Here is a 16670-nt window from a genome sequence, read left to right on the forward strand (position 1 = left end):
ATTAATATCTTAGCATTTTTAAACGAAGAAAAAAACCCCAATAATAATCCAATTTGATTTAAAACTTTGAAAATAAAAATTTGTTGTTGAATCTGAATGTGCTTTTAATTTGTTATTTGTTAAGTGGAGAATTGGGGGGGGGGGGGGGGGCGTGGGACAGACCAAGAGTGATTGAGTGGAGACAAAAGTAAACATTAATACAACAAAAAATTTCTTAGAATTTGTTTGGGATGTGATGAAAAGTTTAGCTTATTTGAGTTTGTAGCTTCTTTTTGATATTATTATAAGTCCTAGTGCACTTTTTAATACTATTCATGGGTCTCATGTACTATTCAACTAATTTTTAACCTTTTTTTCTACACTTTCAGCAAAATGTTTTCAATCTTAGCTAAATAAGTTCCAAACAGACCCTTAGTGTCCATTTGGGAACAACTCATCTAACTTCTTGCTGAAAGTATAAAATAAGTAGAGATTCACATGAGACTCGCAAATAGTAAGAAAAAAGAAGAAACAATAAGCTGGCTTATAAGCAAGTCTCAAATGCACACTTAATACAATTACAAAGAACAATAGTTGTCAAATTTAACTTTATTTATTTATTTATTTTTATTTTTTTTGGAATACTAAGTATTTTTAACACATACACGGGAAGAGGGGAGAATGTCTTAAATTGACAGTGGAATATATCTAAAATGACTTAACTCTTGGATACACAGTACAAGCTTTTAAACCTCTTTAACTCACATTCGTTTTCCAATGTGGAATTAACCCACTATTTCTTCTTTTGAGAATACTAATTATTTTTAACACACACACACACACACAAGAAAAGGAGAAAATGTCTTAAATAAACTAACAATTGTGTATATCCAAAAAAGCCTAAATTTTGGATACACAATATAGACTTTTAAACCACTTTAACTCACACTCATTTTCCAATATAGGATTAACTCACTATTTTTTCTTTTGAGAATATTAAGTATTTTTAACATACACACGGGGAGGGAGAAAATCTTAAAGAAACTGACAGTGGTGTATATTCAAAAGGGTCTAACTCTTGGATACACAATACAGACTTTTAAACTTCTTTAACTTACACTCATAATTAAATTTCACTTAAAAACAACAATTAATATGTTTATTGTATTTGGACACAATAGATGATTTCCATGATTTCATCTTAGCGAAAATAATTAGTATGTTCATTGTATTATAAAACAATATATCAAATGAACTAATAGTTTATTTGATCTTAGAAAGAAAAACATTTTATCTTTTATTCTCTTATTAGTACCGTGGACAAATTTGTAATAAAGAAGACTCGTAGACCACAAAATTTATCTTTTATCCAAAATTCATCTTTTTATTGACCCCTATAAAAAAATCATGGAGCTGCCACTATGAGCACTGCATGTTTTTTCTTTCTATTCTTTCATTTGGTGATGGAGGCTGGCTCCGCCCCTGCTTGTAGCTATAACTAATCGAAAATTTCTTGAGTTTTCAATAGAAACATTCAAAATTTAGTCTCATATTTCCCAAATATTGAATTATTAAAAAAAAAAAAAAATACAAAGAACGTTCTCAACTCCATTGCTCAGATGCTTTGATAAGGAAGATCGCTCCTAGAAAGAAGAATTTACCAAGAATAAAGAATTTATTGTAATTTCTACTCCTTTAGCAGATGTGAGTTTTTCAACGGATATACATATCCTCATGTTATATCTCGGTTTGCTAATCTCCTTAAAAAAAAAAATCCGGAAAAGCTACCCAGGTATTGGCACAGGCACCTGGTGAAATTGCAAAACACGTCTAGGGTCACGACTCACGAACACGATCCAAAATATCCGGGAATACAAAGTACTCCAAACCGAACAGGCATGTAGCAACAAGAAAAAGAACATAAAAAAACATATAAAAAATTCTAGCCTCTTGTACCGTAAGCCCGTCTAGCTCAGTTGGTAGAGCGCAAGGCTCTTAACCTTGTGGTCGTGGGTTCGAGCCCCACGGTGGGCGTTTTTTTGATAATGACAATTGTTACATTTTTTATAATGAGGAAGTACTTTTCTCAGTGTGGTTGTACGATCCCATTGAACTGCTCTTATAAAATGCTCTAATCCTTTCTTTTCTCTTCTGTTCTCCTCTTTCTTTCCTACTAATTGGTTTTTTAATAACTGGTTTAGAAAGGTTGTTTTTTTTCAAATGAACTCTCCTAAAAACTAGCTTTTGCTGCTTTAGCACAACAATAACAAGACAGTGAGACACTTATTGATGGTGACATATTATTATTAAAATATTCTCATCAATGCAAGTAAAATTGAAGACTCTATATTAACTATTAAATTATTATTAACCAAAAAAAAACTATTAAATTATTATTATTATTTTTAAAATGAATTTTTTGTAATGTTGCATGCCATGTAAGTTCTTGAAAGTTCACATTTTTTAAGTCATCATTGTGATATAATTAAACTATGAAAATTTAAACTAATTAGAACCTTTTTTTTTTAATAAAGCAACCCAACATTAAATAAATACTGATTAAATAGCATTTGAAATTCTCCAAGCAAAGTTTAATTAAATTGCCTACTTTCTTTTATATGAATTTTGTAGTTAAATCTTTTATTTGTTAATACTTGTTAATTAAAAATGCATCATATATAAAATAATTATCTACTTTTCCCATTTCCTTTTGGAAATTTAAGGTGTTCAAGTGCTTGCTCAAATTACAAGCATTAGGCACAACTACTTACCAAGTAAACTGGCACTTCTTACTCTTTGTCAATAGTAAAACAGGGTGTAGTAATAATTTTTTTATTTTGAGTTAAAATTGCAGGAAGTTTCATGAATGAGAAAAACAGAAACGTTTACAACTTTCAAGCATTAGGCACAACAATTACGTACCAAGTTAACTGGCACTTTTTACTCGTTGTCAATATTAAAACAGGGTGTAGTAATTTTTTATTTTGAGTTAAAATTGCAGGAAGTTTCATCAATGAGAAAAACAGTAACATCATGATAAACAGTGCAAACAGTGCTAGTATGATAAACAGCACTTATCAATGCTTTGCAAACAGTGCTAGTATGATAAAGTTTTACAGCACGATTGGTAGCTAAAAGTTCCAACGTGACCGTGCTCTAAGGCCTTAGGCTGAATAGGTAGTCTTTTTCAGGGGATGATAATCACTCACACCAGAATCCAGATACAAGTTTTCTTTGCATTTGGCCCCCCAGTTTAGGTGGTTGATAATCTGTGTTGTCTTCATCCTCCTGACAACACATCTTCCTTGCCCAAAGCTTGCATGACTAGTGACTACAAGACAGCCCCCTTTTTGAATTGTATCAAGTTAATCATTAGTTTATTGAAACTAATTAATTGATGTTTAGTTAATTATTAAACTAATGTCAATGATTGTACTTTAGCTTTAGACTCTAGTTTAGATCCTTAATTGTAAAGTGTGGATGGAGGAATATCCTTTGGCCTAATGACTGGATATGTACACGGTTCACATTCATAAAAGCTGTTAGACTCAAGTGCACACTAAAAGCTATAGCTAATGGTAAGAGCGCAAATTTGTTTCATTAAAAAGTGACAGTTCAACACTAACAGGTTGACTAAGATTCGATCCAACTTGGCCTTCGCCTTTAGCAGGATGCTGGACTAACCCACTAGGCCTCATCCCGCCTCCTCCCAACAGTGGCCTAACTATATTTATTTCTAATAAAAAAATGAAAACATACATGGCCAATGGCTTGAGAGAGACATTAGAGGTGTGTTTAGATACCACTTATTTTATTGAAAATTGAAAAAAAAAAAAAATCTCAATTACTGTTCACAAATGAAAATACTGTTTATTTGCCTTAATATACTGTTCATGTCCCATGAACAGGAGGCACTGGTAAAAAAAAAAATGCAAAACACTAAAATGTGGACGTGTAGACGCACAATCCAAACGGTCCCTAGATAAGATAACTCTAGAAGAAGAAGAAGAAGAAGAAATAGCTGTAACATTTTAATTCCCTTCACGTGGAACGCTTTCATTGTTGGCCAGTAAAAAGTAGGTATTTTTCAGAATCCAGACTGGTTCAACTTTAATTTTATATAGTTTCTGCAGCCTTGATTAGCAAAGTAACTAAAATGTACAGAAAACAGTGACTGGCAGCTGTGCTACTTACACTCAGAGTAAATATGGTACTACTTACCAACTTATCATGATGATGGTAGTTAGACTTATAGTTCAATAGCAACACTTAAAGATTATTTAATTGATTAGATGAAATAGGTAATGCATATGAGCCTAGTAAAGACTGACATTACAGCTTCTTCCAGGAATCCTCGCTTCTCTTTCTGTTTGGTAAGTAAGTTCTAACTTCTAAAAATAGAAGTTGTCTACTTAATAATAGAAAAAATAGTGTATGTTCGGTCGGTCCGTTCGGTCGGTCCCTTTTTGCTTATATCTACTTAAAATATTCTCTCCTGCATCCTAGCTTGGTGACGATGAATCGCACAACCATAAATGGGGTCCCTTAGAAACCTTAAAACAAATAAATAAATCAAACCACAACTTTTTTTTTTTTTTTTTAAACAATCAAAGTTCAAACTACACTTTTGGTCATCTAAAATGTGATAATTTCTATTACATCCATGTACATTTGTTGTGTCGATTAGGTCAATTGATTGTATAATTAAGTTTCATCCCTCAACTTTTAACATAAAATTAATTTTATACTCAAAAGAACTAACTTTATTTTTAAAGTAGCAAGTAGGGTGATGAAATTGTCAAACTTGATAGTTGAAGGAAAGTAATCTTGAAATTGTAAGGAATGAAATTGTAACAATCTATAATCTATAATTTAATCTATATAAAAATGAAGCGGTTTGAATTTTGATTGCTCTCATAATATTATGCCATATCAAATTTTATAACCTCATAATCTTACATGTCATTTTTTAGTATATATATATATTTTTAATTGAATTTAAATCCTATTTTGTATTTAAACTCTTCAATTGAATCTTGTTACACTATATATTTCTTTAAATGCTTAAATATATAATTCTATATACAAATACAATCATAATTACCTAATGTAAAATAAAGTTCCATATACAAACACAATCATAAAAATATTTGTTAATAACTATCATAATCATCAAAGTTTTATAGGGTAAAATACTACTATCCTAAACTTTATCAAAAGTTTATTTTTCATTTCTAAACTCTAAAAATATTGTTTTTGTCCCTAAAATATTGATTCTTTTTTTTTTTTTTTTTTTACTTTTTATCTTTTAACTTTACCAAAATTTTTTTTTATCTCTTAACAATTGAAAAAAAAAATTCATCCTTATTTTTCTCTCTAAACTAAAAAAAAAAAAAAAAAAAAAAAAAAAAAAAAAAAAAAAAAAAAAACACTTTACAAAGTTTAAGGATGACAAAAGAAGTTAAAGTTTAGGGACAAAAAAATTTGGTAAAATTAAGGAATCAAAATTGTATTTTACCCAAAATTCATATGTATAGACCAAAGATAAAAGAGAAGCAAAATATATTTTGTTAAATTTTGCCGTGCTATGTGCCTATGCTATAACTGAAGCCTTTTAAGTTTTTGACTTATCTTAATGTTGCCATATAAGTCTGTAAGACTTCACAATTTGTACTTGTGGAGTGACAATAACGATAAGGGTGTGCAATGGTAAATCTCTTATTAGAATATTGTCAAATCATATTTTCATTGAATAGTATTATAATAAAGAGTTCAAATTTGGTAAAGATGGGTGTAAAACACATGTTTTACATCATTCAATAAGAGATTGTCACATTAGTTTTTTACTTAAAACTCAGTACATCCTACCACACATAATAACATCTCAATAAAGTCTCAATTAAGTTATATTTTCAAATGAGTATTAAAATTGATTGAATGTGGTTGTGTCTATTCTTAATATAAAATATGATGATGTGACATGTTGGGATTGGAGAGGTAAAACTTGCTGTAGGGGCGAGGGCCCAAAATAGTATATTGGGTCTTGGGTCTTGTCCGAGAACATTGATATGTCCGAGGAGGAGCAAATAGTTGTTAAATGTTCCCAATTAAAGTCTTAAAGGGGGGGAACAAGTGAAAGGTTGTCCGAGGAGGAACTCCCCCTCGGATATGATGAATATAGTTCACAATATGTACTCCATTAGTTAGCGTAATCTTTCAAGAAACTCCAATGATAGAGACATGCCTCACCAACATACGAGAAGGAAGGAAACCTAAAAATATCAAAGGGAAAACTGCCACCACTGCATTAAATGCACTGCAGTTACTTTTCTGACTGCATTTATGTAGAGAAGACCTCTGAACAGTGCTACCTTGGTTACCACAACTTACAGAAAACCAGAGAGGGTATTTGATGGGACATGTACTCAAGTAAGGGCTCGGATGATCAATAGGTGTAAGGTGAAGATGGTCCAAAAGATGATACATAAGGTGAAAGACTCTTTATGGAGAGGGAATCGGAAAAAGAGGGAGAGAACACTGTAGCAATCTAAATTGTCTCTGTATTCAACTATAATCAATATATACAATTGTGATCTCATCAGACTGAAAGTCCATTGACATCAAAAACTTCTTATTCGTGTTTGATTGTCATTTAATTCAATATTAGCCGTTGTTCAACTCATTAGGACCTAGTTTTTTGAACCACTTTCTACAAATTTATTGTATTAGACTCATTGGGCCAAGATCCCATACATTTTGGGCTTGGACCACAAATTAGGACCCTACACTTGGGTTTTACATTACATCCTTATTGAATTTAATCTCTAGAGTAAAATAGATAATTCCATATATACAATCTCAATTATAATGAAATATTTTTATTTTTTATTTTTTGATAAAGTGATAGTTAAGGGAAGGGGAATTCGAACCATGAACATCTTATTTAGAAAACGCTAGGAGATGTCAATCATTTGAGATACAAGACTTTTGGCATAATGAAAAATGATTAATAATTACCATAATTGTCAATTTTTATACTTAGACCAAAAATAAAATAGAGAAAAAAAATACATTGGTTAATTCTTCGGTGCATTGCACAAGTTATCAACTACTAGTAACTATTGTTATAAATTTAAAAAAAAAAAAAAAAAACTACTATTAACTATTTATAGATCTCTCTCTCTCTCTCTCTCTCTCTCTCTCTCTCTCTCTCTCTCTCTCTCTCTATATATATATATATATATATATATATTAAAAGCTAAAATTTAGAGAAAATCTAATTAGATTTCAATTTGATTCTCATCACGTGCCCCATCTAATTTTTAATTTTTCTACCAAATGAATTATTGAGTATAAAAATCGAAGAATCAAAATCCAATTAGATTTTAAATTGGACTTCAATTGAAATCTAATTTTGCGTCAAGTGTCCATTGAATTTTTAAATTTTTGTAGCACGTGAATTATCTGGTGCAAAAACTAAAAAGTCTATATACAATTCAATTTTAAATCATATACATATATATAATCAGAAACCATTACATATTTTAAAAATGTATGTTTTAAAAAATGGATAAGTTAATACTATGTATAATTTGAATATCTTCTAAAAAATAAGTATAATTTAAATCGTGAAATTGTGATTGTTTTTAATTATACCCATGTATATAAACGGAATTAGATACTAATATATATATGTATATGAAGATTTTTAACTTTTAGTTAATTTTATAATATTGTGCCAAAATTTTGAGACCTCACAATTTTTACAAGTCATTATTCTAATAGTAGTATTTTTAATTAATTTTAAATGCTACTATTATATATTTAAATCTTTCATTAGAATACGAAACAAATTGGCTCTGGCTTGACATGCTCTTGACGTGGACAACACAAATAATTTGGTTAGAAGAGACACCTGCCCTGATTCTAATAAAATAAACAAATCTCTCAAAGTCAATCTTAGGATTCTTGCACAGTTTAGTTTTAGTCATTCATTGTGATGAGAAGTTTTCCACGAGATTTCTGGAGTTAATTCCTCAAATCATGACATGATAAGATCGAAATCAAACAACACCCAAAATTTAAATTCAAATTTAAACAAATTTTGAAGGATGGAAACAAACAAATTCATTGTTGAAAGAATTTAAAAATACTCAAAAAATAAAACAAAATCAGTTTACTTGAGCATGTGATGAGGCCCACTGGGCTCGAACGTGGCTAATGGCCCTAAAATCAGCATTCTTTCCTTTTCGGGAAATTGAAGGTTTGTTTTTTTCTTTTATGCCAGAGGAAATTGAATATGTTTTGTCTACTATTTGGTTTTGGGACTTTGCACTGCATTTTCAAACAGGATTAAACATTCTTAAAATCTTATGAAAATGAATAGATTAAATATTATTGTCTTCAATATTTAAACAAACATTGAATATCAACATTTTATTATCTATTTAAATTATGAATAATATAACAATTTTTTTTCTTTCCAGTTAATGGGATATCAAATTCAAAATAACAGTTCCCGTAATGGGTGCCTGTAGGCAACTGGGTGGAATTATTATTATTATTATTTTCTAACGGATCACTTTATCATTACGTTGTCCTTACATATCGTTATGATTTATGATCCTCACAACGAATATATTCGTACTTTACAGGACGAAAATACCCCTTAGTAAAATGACAGCTCTACCCTTATTTTGTGCAGTAGAGTGCAAACTTCACAAGAATCACAACCAGCAAGAGATTACTTCCCTTTTTTTTTTCCACATATAATTACAACTACTATTTCCCCGGCAAGAGTTTTTTCCGAAGAAGAAAAAGAGAAGCCTAGAACTCCAAGTAAAAGTGAAAAAAAAGAGCACATGATGAGGATCAGAAAAATGGTCATGATCGATGCCCATTCACTACACGTGAAACTTTTTTTTGGACATGCCCCACGAATGAAGCTGATAAGGATTACAATTCTCAGTGCTCACATGGGCGGAGAGTTGAATCTGATGCGCTTCTTGGAGAAGCTGTGTGGCAAAAAGAGTTGCTTCTTAAAAAAAAAATGTCAATAGGTACTAATTATCCAAGGTCACAATTTAGCTTCGAAAGCTTTGACCATGCTATAATGAAGGCCATGGGTACACTAACTTTGAAGAGGAATGTAGAAGTAGAACCTGCTCTAGTTGCCAGCAGGGTCACAAAGCATTAATAATTGCACCAACTTTATCATTTTATATGCAACAATGTCAACTTTCAACACAAAATTGTTAATAATTGTAAAGTGTGTGATAATCACTTTTTGAATTCTTGGATGTGTGATAATTACTTGTTACGGGTTTTATGTGTTTCAAATCCATGATTTAAATATATTTTTAATTATTTATATAAAATTTTAGGTGAATTATGCAATTTTTATATGTTTTGTGAACAAGAATAAATGTAAGGATGGAGTTAGGAAATTAGCTGGATAGGACTAAAAGAAAGTTGTTCTATATTCTCAATTCACCTTTGAAAACACCCTAAAAAAAAGACCTTTGAGAATAATGTATATTTCATGTAATTAAAACATGAAAGCAATAATCAATATAAATTTAATTCGTTTGAATAAATTTTTTAGCTTTTTTGTTGAAATTGAGTTAAAGTATACTTGTACTTAGAGAATTGTACATAAACAATATAGTCAAATCTAAACAAAAAAATAGCTCGTTAAATATTGTGATTTGGAAACTCTCATCGTTATATGTAAGCATCATCATATGTTATTAAATGGCAATTAGTAAAATGCGTAAGAAACTTTCACAAATCACATCTATTGTAGGAATATATATATATATATATATATAAATTATGAAATGGCCTTATAAGATATCCATTTTACAATATATGTATGTGATTCTTACACATAAATTCTACATAACGTGAAAGAGATGCCTGAGAGTTTTTCATAAAGGGAAATGCTAACGAGTGCCTTTAAGGCACTGGTCAAGAATCTAATTAAAAAAAGTTTTTATGAGAAAAGAAAAAAAAAACAATTAATGTTTTGACGGCTTTTTTCATTTCCTATAATAGTGATGTCAAAACTTTCTTTAATTAGATTCTTAATCAGTGCCCTAAGGACGCTCGTTAGCATAAACCTTTCATAAAATACCATCTTCATGGTGGGAAGAAGAGGAAAGGAAAAAGTCTTCCTCCGGGTCATTTTTTTTGTCAAATAAATTTAGTGAATGCAATTTAATGTGTGACTCATATACATTATAAGAAAAATGTCTCATGTTTCAAAAAAAAAAAAAAAAAAAAATGTCTCATACAACCTTTCTCAAAAGATGCAATATAAATTCAGTGGATGACTTTCCCTTTCCTCCACGGTCAAGGGTCATTTGCTTACTACAGTGAGCAAGGGCAGTTTTGGTAGCCTAAAACTTAGGGACATCATAGTAAATCCCATTATATTAAAATAACCGGTAGATCATCTTTAATGACCGGCACGTGACGGTACATTCGGTGCACATGCTGCTGAGCATAGAAAAACAAAAAAACAAAAAATAAATAAAAATCAGAAAGGGCGGTACAAGATTCAAATTTAGTAGTTGTGACTTGTGACTTGAGAGAAAAGAGAGATCGACGGTTATAAAACTTTATAAATACCTTTGTCCTTTTTTAAAATTTTTTTATTTTAAACCTTAAAAGAATTTCTTTGTGTTTTAAAACACAAGAAAGAGTAGCTGCTACTGCTTTTCTTATAAGTCCAGAATAATAGTGGTTTCCCTTCCAATCCACTCCCCAATTCCAAAGAGCCCACACATATAAAAGTAGAAGCAACGACACACACTACTACTAGTAGCAGGCAAAGAAAGTTCTAGATCAGGCAGAGGGCATTATCGTCAATTCTCAACGACCCCACTCTCTGCCTGAATACACACCAACACCAGTCTCTCACACAGTGATTTCTTATTTTTTGTTTTGAGAGAAAGTTGGAGACGACGACGACGCCGAGAAATACCGATTTCTGTGTGACTGTTTTTTCCAGATTGGTTTCCAATTCGGGCAAGTGATTCGTTATTGGTGCAAACAAAAGAAGTAAGAATGGAGAGGAGCACACCGGTGAGAAAACCACACACATCCACAGCAGATCTGCTCACTTGGTCTGAGAATCCCCCAGCCGATTCTCCTAACCTTGCCTCCTCTGCTTCTCGCTCCGCCACGCGCTCCCACCAGGTACAAAAATATTCATATCAATAACAATTACTCTTTTTTCTTTTTTTTCTTTTTTAATTTACTGATTTGGAAATTAAATTTTTTTTTTTTTTTTTTGGTGGGGGAAATTCTTAGCCGTCGGATGGGATCAGTAAGGTTGTGTTTGGAGGACAAGTCACGGATGAGGAATTCGAGAGCTTAAACAAACGGTGAGATCTGCTTCTGCTTCCGCTTTTTTTTTTTTTTTTCTTCTTCTCATAATTTCCAATTTTTACTGCATGAAACATAGGGTAGTTTAAATTTTCAATTTTGGACTCAGCTTTTGTTTTGCATTATTCACGGTTTAAGATATTTTTACTAGAGGTTGACTGACTCTATATTTTCCGCGAAATGTGTGTATATATATATGTTTTAGAATTATAAACATTTTTCACGTTTTTTGGTTGATTTATTCAATGATCTGTGATTGATCTACTTATTCAGCGCGTGATTTTGAACAAACTATTCAAATCTCTCTCTCTCTCTGTGAATTATGTTGCTTATTTTTTTGAAATAAATAAAATTGGGATTATTAAATTAAAATGCGGGATCTTTTGGATGTAGCCGCAATGTTTGGATCTACTATTGGCTTTTACGTCAAAGTTGTGATTCTGAATTCCCTTTATGAACAGACTGGGAATTGATATTGCGTTTTGTTTGTTTCCATAACAGATCTTCGTCTAATGATAATTTAATATGGTTAACTTAGGAGGCTCTTTTTTTGTGATTAAAATTGGGCTCTCAATTGGTTAATATAGGATTAGATGGAGATTGGAGCCATAGAGATCCTAATTTTCAGTGTCACTAAGGTCCAATTTGGCTTTTTTCTTTGTTAGTTGGAGAGGTGTATAGGTTTTCTATAGGTATGACATTTGGTGAAAAGTCCATATCCTAAACTTTAGGTAAACTGAAAATGTTTTTTTTTTTTTTTTTTTTTTTTTTTCCTTAAGAAAATGTTTTCAAGCAAATTATATCCCTGTATTTATAGCTCTAATTATTTGCTACAAAGATTAGTTTTCAGTGCTTTACAAAGCATGCATATTTGTAACATATATATATTTTTTCCCTTTTTGTATCAAAGTTTTCATTATTAATTTGGTACTGATACTGAATTTAGCACTTGATGCAGGCCACTAATGCTTACCATGTGATGATACAAATGAACTTTTATTGTGTATTTGTTAATCTTATTATTTTTATGTTAACATTTGAAAGCATTTCATTGTGTTAGGACCCTGGAGAAAATGGTATATGTTAATCTCTACTGATGATGTGAAATCAGTTTCATTTATTTTAGAAGTGATCAAGATCCTTTTCATTTACAAGCATTGGTTTAATGCTATAAAAAATGGTAGTGGCCTTTTTTTTAGGAGAAGAAATCAGTAAAATATCAAGGAGACTGAGGAGTGTGGTAAAAAAAGTGGCAGAATATTCTTAAGATTATGTTCCTTACTACTGTAACTCAAATTTCCTTTCTTGTGTAGTTTAAGCCTCTCTTTCTCATGCTGTGTTGTGCAGTTTCCATGTCTCTTTACTGATCCTACGATAATATTCTTAAGATTATGTTCCTTGCTACTGTTTTCCTCAACAAAAAAGAAAACTCAAAATTTTACTTTCTAGTATAGTTTACGCTTCTCTTTCTTATGCTGTGTTGTGCAGTTTCCATGTCCCTTTACTGATGCTACAATAATATTCTTAAGATTATGTTCCTTGCAACTGTTTTCCTTAAAAAAAAAAAAAAAACTCAAAATTTTCCTTTATAGTGTAGTTTGTGTCTCTCTTCTTATGCCATGCTGTGCAGTTTCCATGTCTCTTTACTGATGCTATACAATATTTGATGCAAATGGAGGGATGAATATGTTATCAAGTCGAATCAAGTGATGCATTAAAAAGAACTTCCAGTTTCTAATTTGATTATTTGCATGTTCTTGATGTCCCTAGATGTCATAGGGCCATGTTAGTGTGTGCTATTCATCCAAGGTTTCTAAAACCCTTTCGACTTTCAGGAAACCTTGTTCTGGGTATAAAATGAAGGAGATGACTGGTAGTGGCATATTTCATGGAGAAAGTGATGAAGTAGAATCTGAAATTGCCAACCTTACTCCAGCTAACAAAACAGGAATACGCATGTACCAGGTGTCTGTCCATTTCTTGCTGATCAACATTCTATGAAAACACAGATCTCTGTTCTCTGTATTAACTTGTATTTAATTGTTTGGAATTGCCAGCAAGCCGTAACCGGAATTAGCCATATCTCTTTTGGTGAGGAAGATAGTGTATCTCCCAAAAAGCCTACTACTTTGCCTGAGGTTGCAAAGCAGCGTGAGTTAAGTGGGACACTGGAAAGTGAGGACGCCAATTTGAAGAAGCAGCTTTCTGATGCAAAGTGCAAGGAGCTTAGTGGGCATGACATCTTTGCACCCCCTCCTGAAATCTTACCTCGGCCAGTAACTGCTCGTACATTGGACTTGAAAGGAAGCATAGAAATTGGTGAAGCTGCTCCAGTACGCACATCTGTCAAAGTTTCTAATGTGAGTGAATTGCATGGATGCATACACATAAGTTCCATGATGTCTCTCTTTCCCTACATATTTGCATGTCTGTGCACGTGTATGTACATATATTGCAGAGTAGGAATTATATAATTAATGTCGGGAGAGTTTGAAAAGGCCTTCATGCCTAGGCTGGCAATAGAGCATTTTTAGATTTGATGCATTAGGAAGTGATGAAGTAAATAGATTCATCCAATTTGACCACATGGTTATGTATTTATAATAAGTTGCTAGGATCAGGTTTTGTATGTTCATGTCATGGTAAATATCTCACAGCACAGGGGCACGCTTGGTTTCATCCACATTTCTGGCTCAAGCATACAGTTGCTCTTGATTTTTTTCTTTCTTACCCTTCAAGAGTCTTCTTTTTTCTATATATGCGGGTCTTTTGGTCTATTACTTATTTTCTACAGACTTCAAAGGCCTGACTGGTTCCTAATTGATCTATTTCATAGCCTGCTGGAGGTCAGAGCAATATTATGTCCGATGATGAACCTGTTATGAAGACGGCCAAGAAAATATATAACAAGAAATTCACAGAGCTCTCGGGAAATGACATATTCAAGGGTGACGTTCCTCCATCAGCTGCTGATAAATCACTGAGTACGGCAAAACTGCGAGAGATGAGTGGCAATGACATCTTTGCTGACGGGAAGGCAGAGTCTCGAGACTATTTAGGTGGTGTACGCAAGCCCCCAGGTGGCGAGAGCAGCATTGCCCTGGTTTAACATGTTAGGTCTAACTCAGTTGTTTTATGATCCCTTGGTGTCTGGTTTTGTTTTTTAGTCCTAGCGAGGATGTGTTATTATATTATTTGACCTTGCATTCTGGGTTTCGGGAATTGGGAATTGTGGTTAGGTTTTAACGTGTCAACCAGAACTATGGACTAAAGTACTAATTAATTGGGTTGAATGTCCATAATCTTGTGTTTTCTGCGGCTTGTCTTAATGAAAGTGCTTGGGCTGCTGTTAGCACTTTTAGCAGCTTAAATTTTATCACTTATTTACCATTTTATTGTTGTGATATATTTCCCTTGCTGAAGCTCTTGAGCCATGTTGCTTTAAAACGTTGGCTAATATAAAAATTTCTCATTTTTTTTTTTTAAATTAGTACACTCCTGACTTCTCTGTATTTTCTTTTCCAAGAGAGAGAAAAAATCCTTGTGACAGCAACAGGGATTTCAGATCCCAATTTGGACTATGCAAAACGGATAAAGTTAAGGTGTCAGAGTGGTATTGGGAGTAGGAGCACTCACCCAAATAGGGGTGTACTCGTACAGTGGGCTGAGCTGTCTTAAGTCTTAACTGTCAAAGCCGTCGAGCTCTGGCATGTAGTGGTATCTTCTACCCCAATTCATTCGAAACAATAAGACGAAGAGGAATAAAAATAAAGGTACAAATTTGGACTAGTGACAAGTGTCACAATTTTTGAAATAGTAACTTTAGTACATATAAAAAATCACAATTTTTGCTTTAATTATGACAAATTTTTAATTTTATATGAATTCATTACTTTTTATTTACCATTTATAGTTTGCCAAATGGACGGTCAAGAGTTGTGGTTTATGATATGGTCTTAGAATTTCTGTTTTTGGGTCTTCCTTTTTTATTATTCCGACCTGTTTCTTTTCATTGCGCAATGTAAAAATGCATTTTACCTAAAAATTAACGAGGGAAAGAGGAAGAAGAAGAAGAGCAATATGTTTCTCCTGTTTTTGCTAGAGCTATGGAAGCGGCTTCACAATTGTTTGCTAGAGATGTATGGACCCGGTGAATCACAAGGAATGCACGCAACAACGACTTGGGAGTTCTCAATTAAAAGTTAAAACCCACATTTCGATGTTGGTTACAACTTACCATCATCATTTCTTTCAAGACTCAAGAGCCACACGTCTAATTCCACTTTCAAGTTTCAAGTACCTATTTATAGTTTTTACCAAAAAAAAAAAAAAGTACCTATTTATAGTGCCATTATGGTCTCATTCTTAGATCCAAAATTAAGTACTTCTATGAGAGCCTCCAAACCAAAAGCCCGTACCATTCACATAAAAAATAAAAATAAAAAGCTCGTACAATTCCTTTTAAAACCATATCCCAGTGGGCTTAGGTTGCCTAATTTGAATCATCCTTGTTTAAATTTAAGTAACCTCTTAAGTTGTTGGTTCTATTTCACAATTTATACTATAATCGTGAAATGATTAAACGACTCATTTGACATATTCTTGTTTGGATGCCACTAGAGGGATCTCATATTCATTACAGTGAAAGTTATTTACTTGGTTTGAAAATTTCAAGTTTCCGAATGAGTTTTGTTGAATTTTGGTTACCTTTTTAACAAGTGAGAAACAAACCTGTCAATCTTCATCAAAATGTTGTTAAAATTTAAAGGGCAAATTATATATTTGGTCTTTAATTTTTATACCATATTTCAATCTGGTTATTTTCAAATGTTGATTTTATGAATTGATAAATATCACTTAAATATATAACAAAGCAATGGAAAACTTGAACTCAAGCTAAATTTTTTTGGCAGATTATAACTTATAAGATATAGCCATGGTTTTAAAATTGGGTTGGACCGACTGGTTTAACCAAAAACCGAATCCTAAATCGGTCTAGTAAATTTATAACTTATAACCATGCTTATAACAACCATAATTTTTGCATTGACTAAGTTTGGAGCTACCCTTTCTTCTGACTATGTTACTTTTGTTAACCCACCGGTTGTGGTGAAGGACTTGCTGGCTTTTGATAAGGCAGAGCTTTTTTGTAATAGACTTATTTGTAGTTAATTTATATAAGTGTTGGTTTACCAAAAAAAATAAACTCATAATTTTATAATTTTAAATATGCGTTTCTCCATGCTACGTTTGTGTTTCCCTTTTTTTTTTTTTTTATATATTTAATTTATTGAGACCTG

General features: G+C 32.0%; 1 protein-coding gene and 1 non-coding gene across 2 annotated transcripts; both read left to right on the forward strand.

Moving 5' to 3' along the window:
- The first annotated feature begins 1940 nt into the window (after positions 1–1940).
- Positions 1941–2013, forward strand: TRNAK-CUU. The gene has a single exon. It is a non-coding gene; the product is annotated as a tRNA-Lys (tRNA).
- An 8629-nt stretch (positions 2014–10642) lies between these two features.
- LOC115972145 lies at positions 10643–14749 on the forward strand. The gene is made up of 5 exons (XM_031092322.1): positions 10643–11181; positions 11296–11369; positions 13206–13335; positions 13428–13730; positions 14207–14749. Exons 1-5 carry the CDS (start codon positions 11050–11052, stop codon positions 14477–14479), a joined length of 912 nt encoding a protein of 303 aa, XP_030948182.1. The 5' UTR covers positions 10643–11049; the 3' UTR covers positions 14480–14749.
- Positions 14750–16670: the final 1921 nt, after the last annotated feature.

The sequence above is a fragment of the Quercus lobata genome, chromosome 12, assembly GCF_001633185.2.
Source record: "Quercus lobata isolate SW786 chromosome 12, ValleyOak3.0 Primary Assembly, whole genome shotgun sequence".
NCBI lineage: Eukaryota > Viridiplantae > Streptophyta > Magnoliopsida > Fagales > Fagaceae > Quercus > Quercus lobata.

Bases quoted from the DNA above. Each gene is read 5' to 3' on its own strand.
- LOC115972145 (XM_031092322.1), top strand. From the start codon at position 11,050: ATGGAGAGGAGCACACCGGTGAGAAAACCACACACATCCACAGCAGAT. The intron at 11,182-11,295 runs GTACAAAAATAT...GGAAATTCTTAG, and splicing joins CCGCCACGCGCTCCCACCAG to CCGTCGGATGGGATCAGTAA. The intron at 13,336-13,427 runs GTGTCTGTCCAT...TGGAATTGCCAG, and splicing joins CAGGAATACGCATGTACCAG to CAAGCCGTAACCGGAATTAG.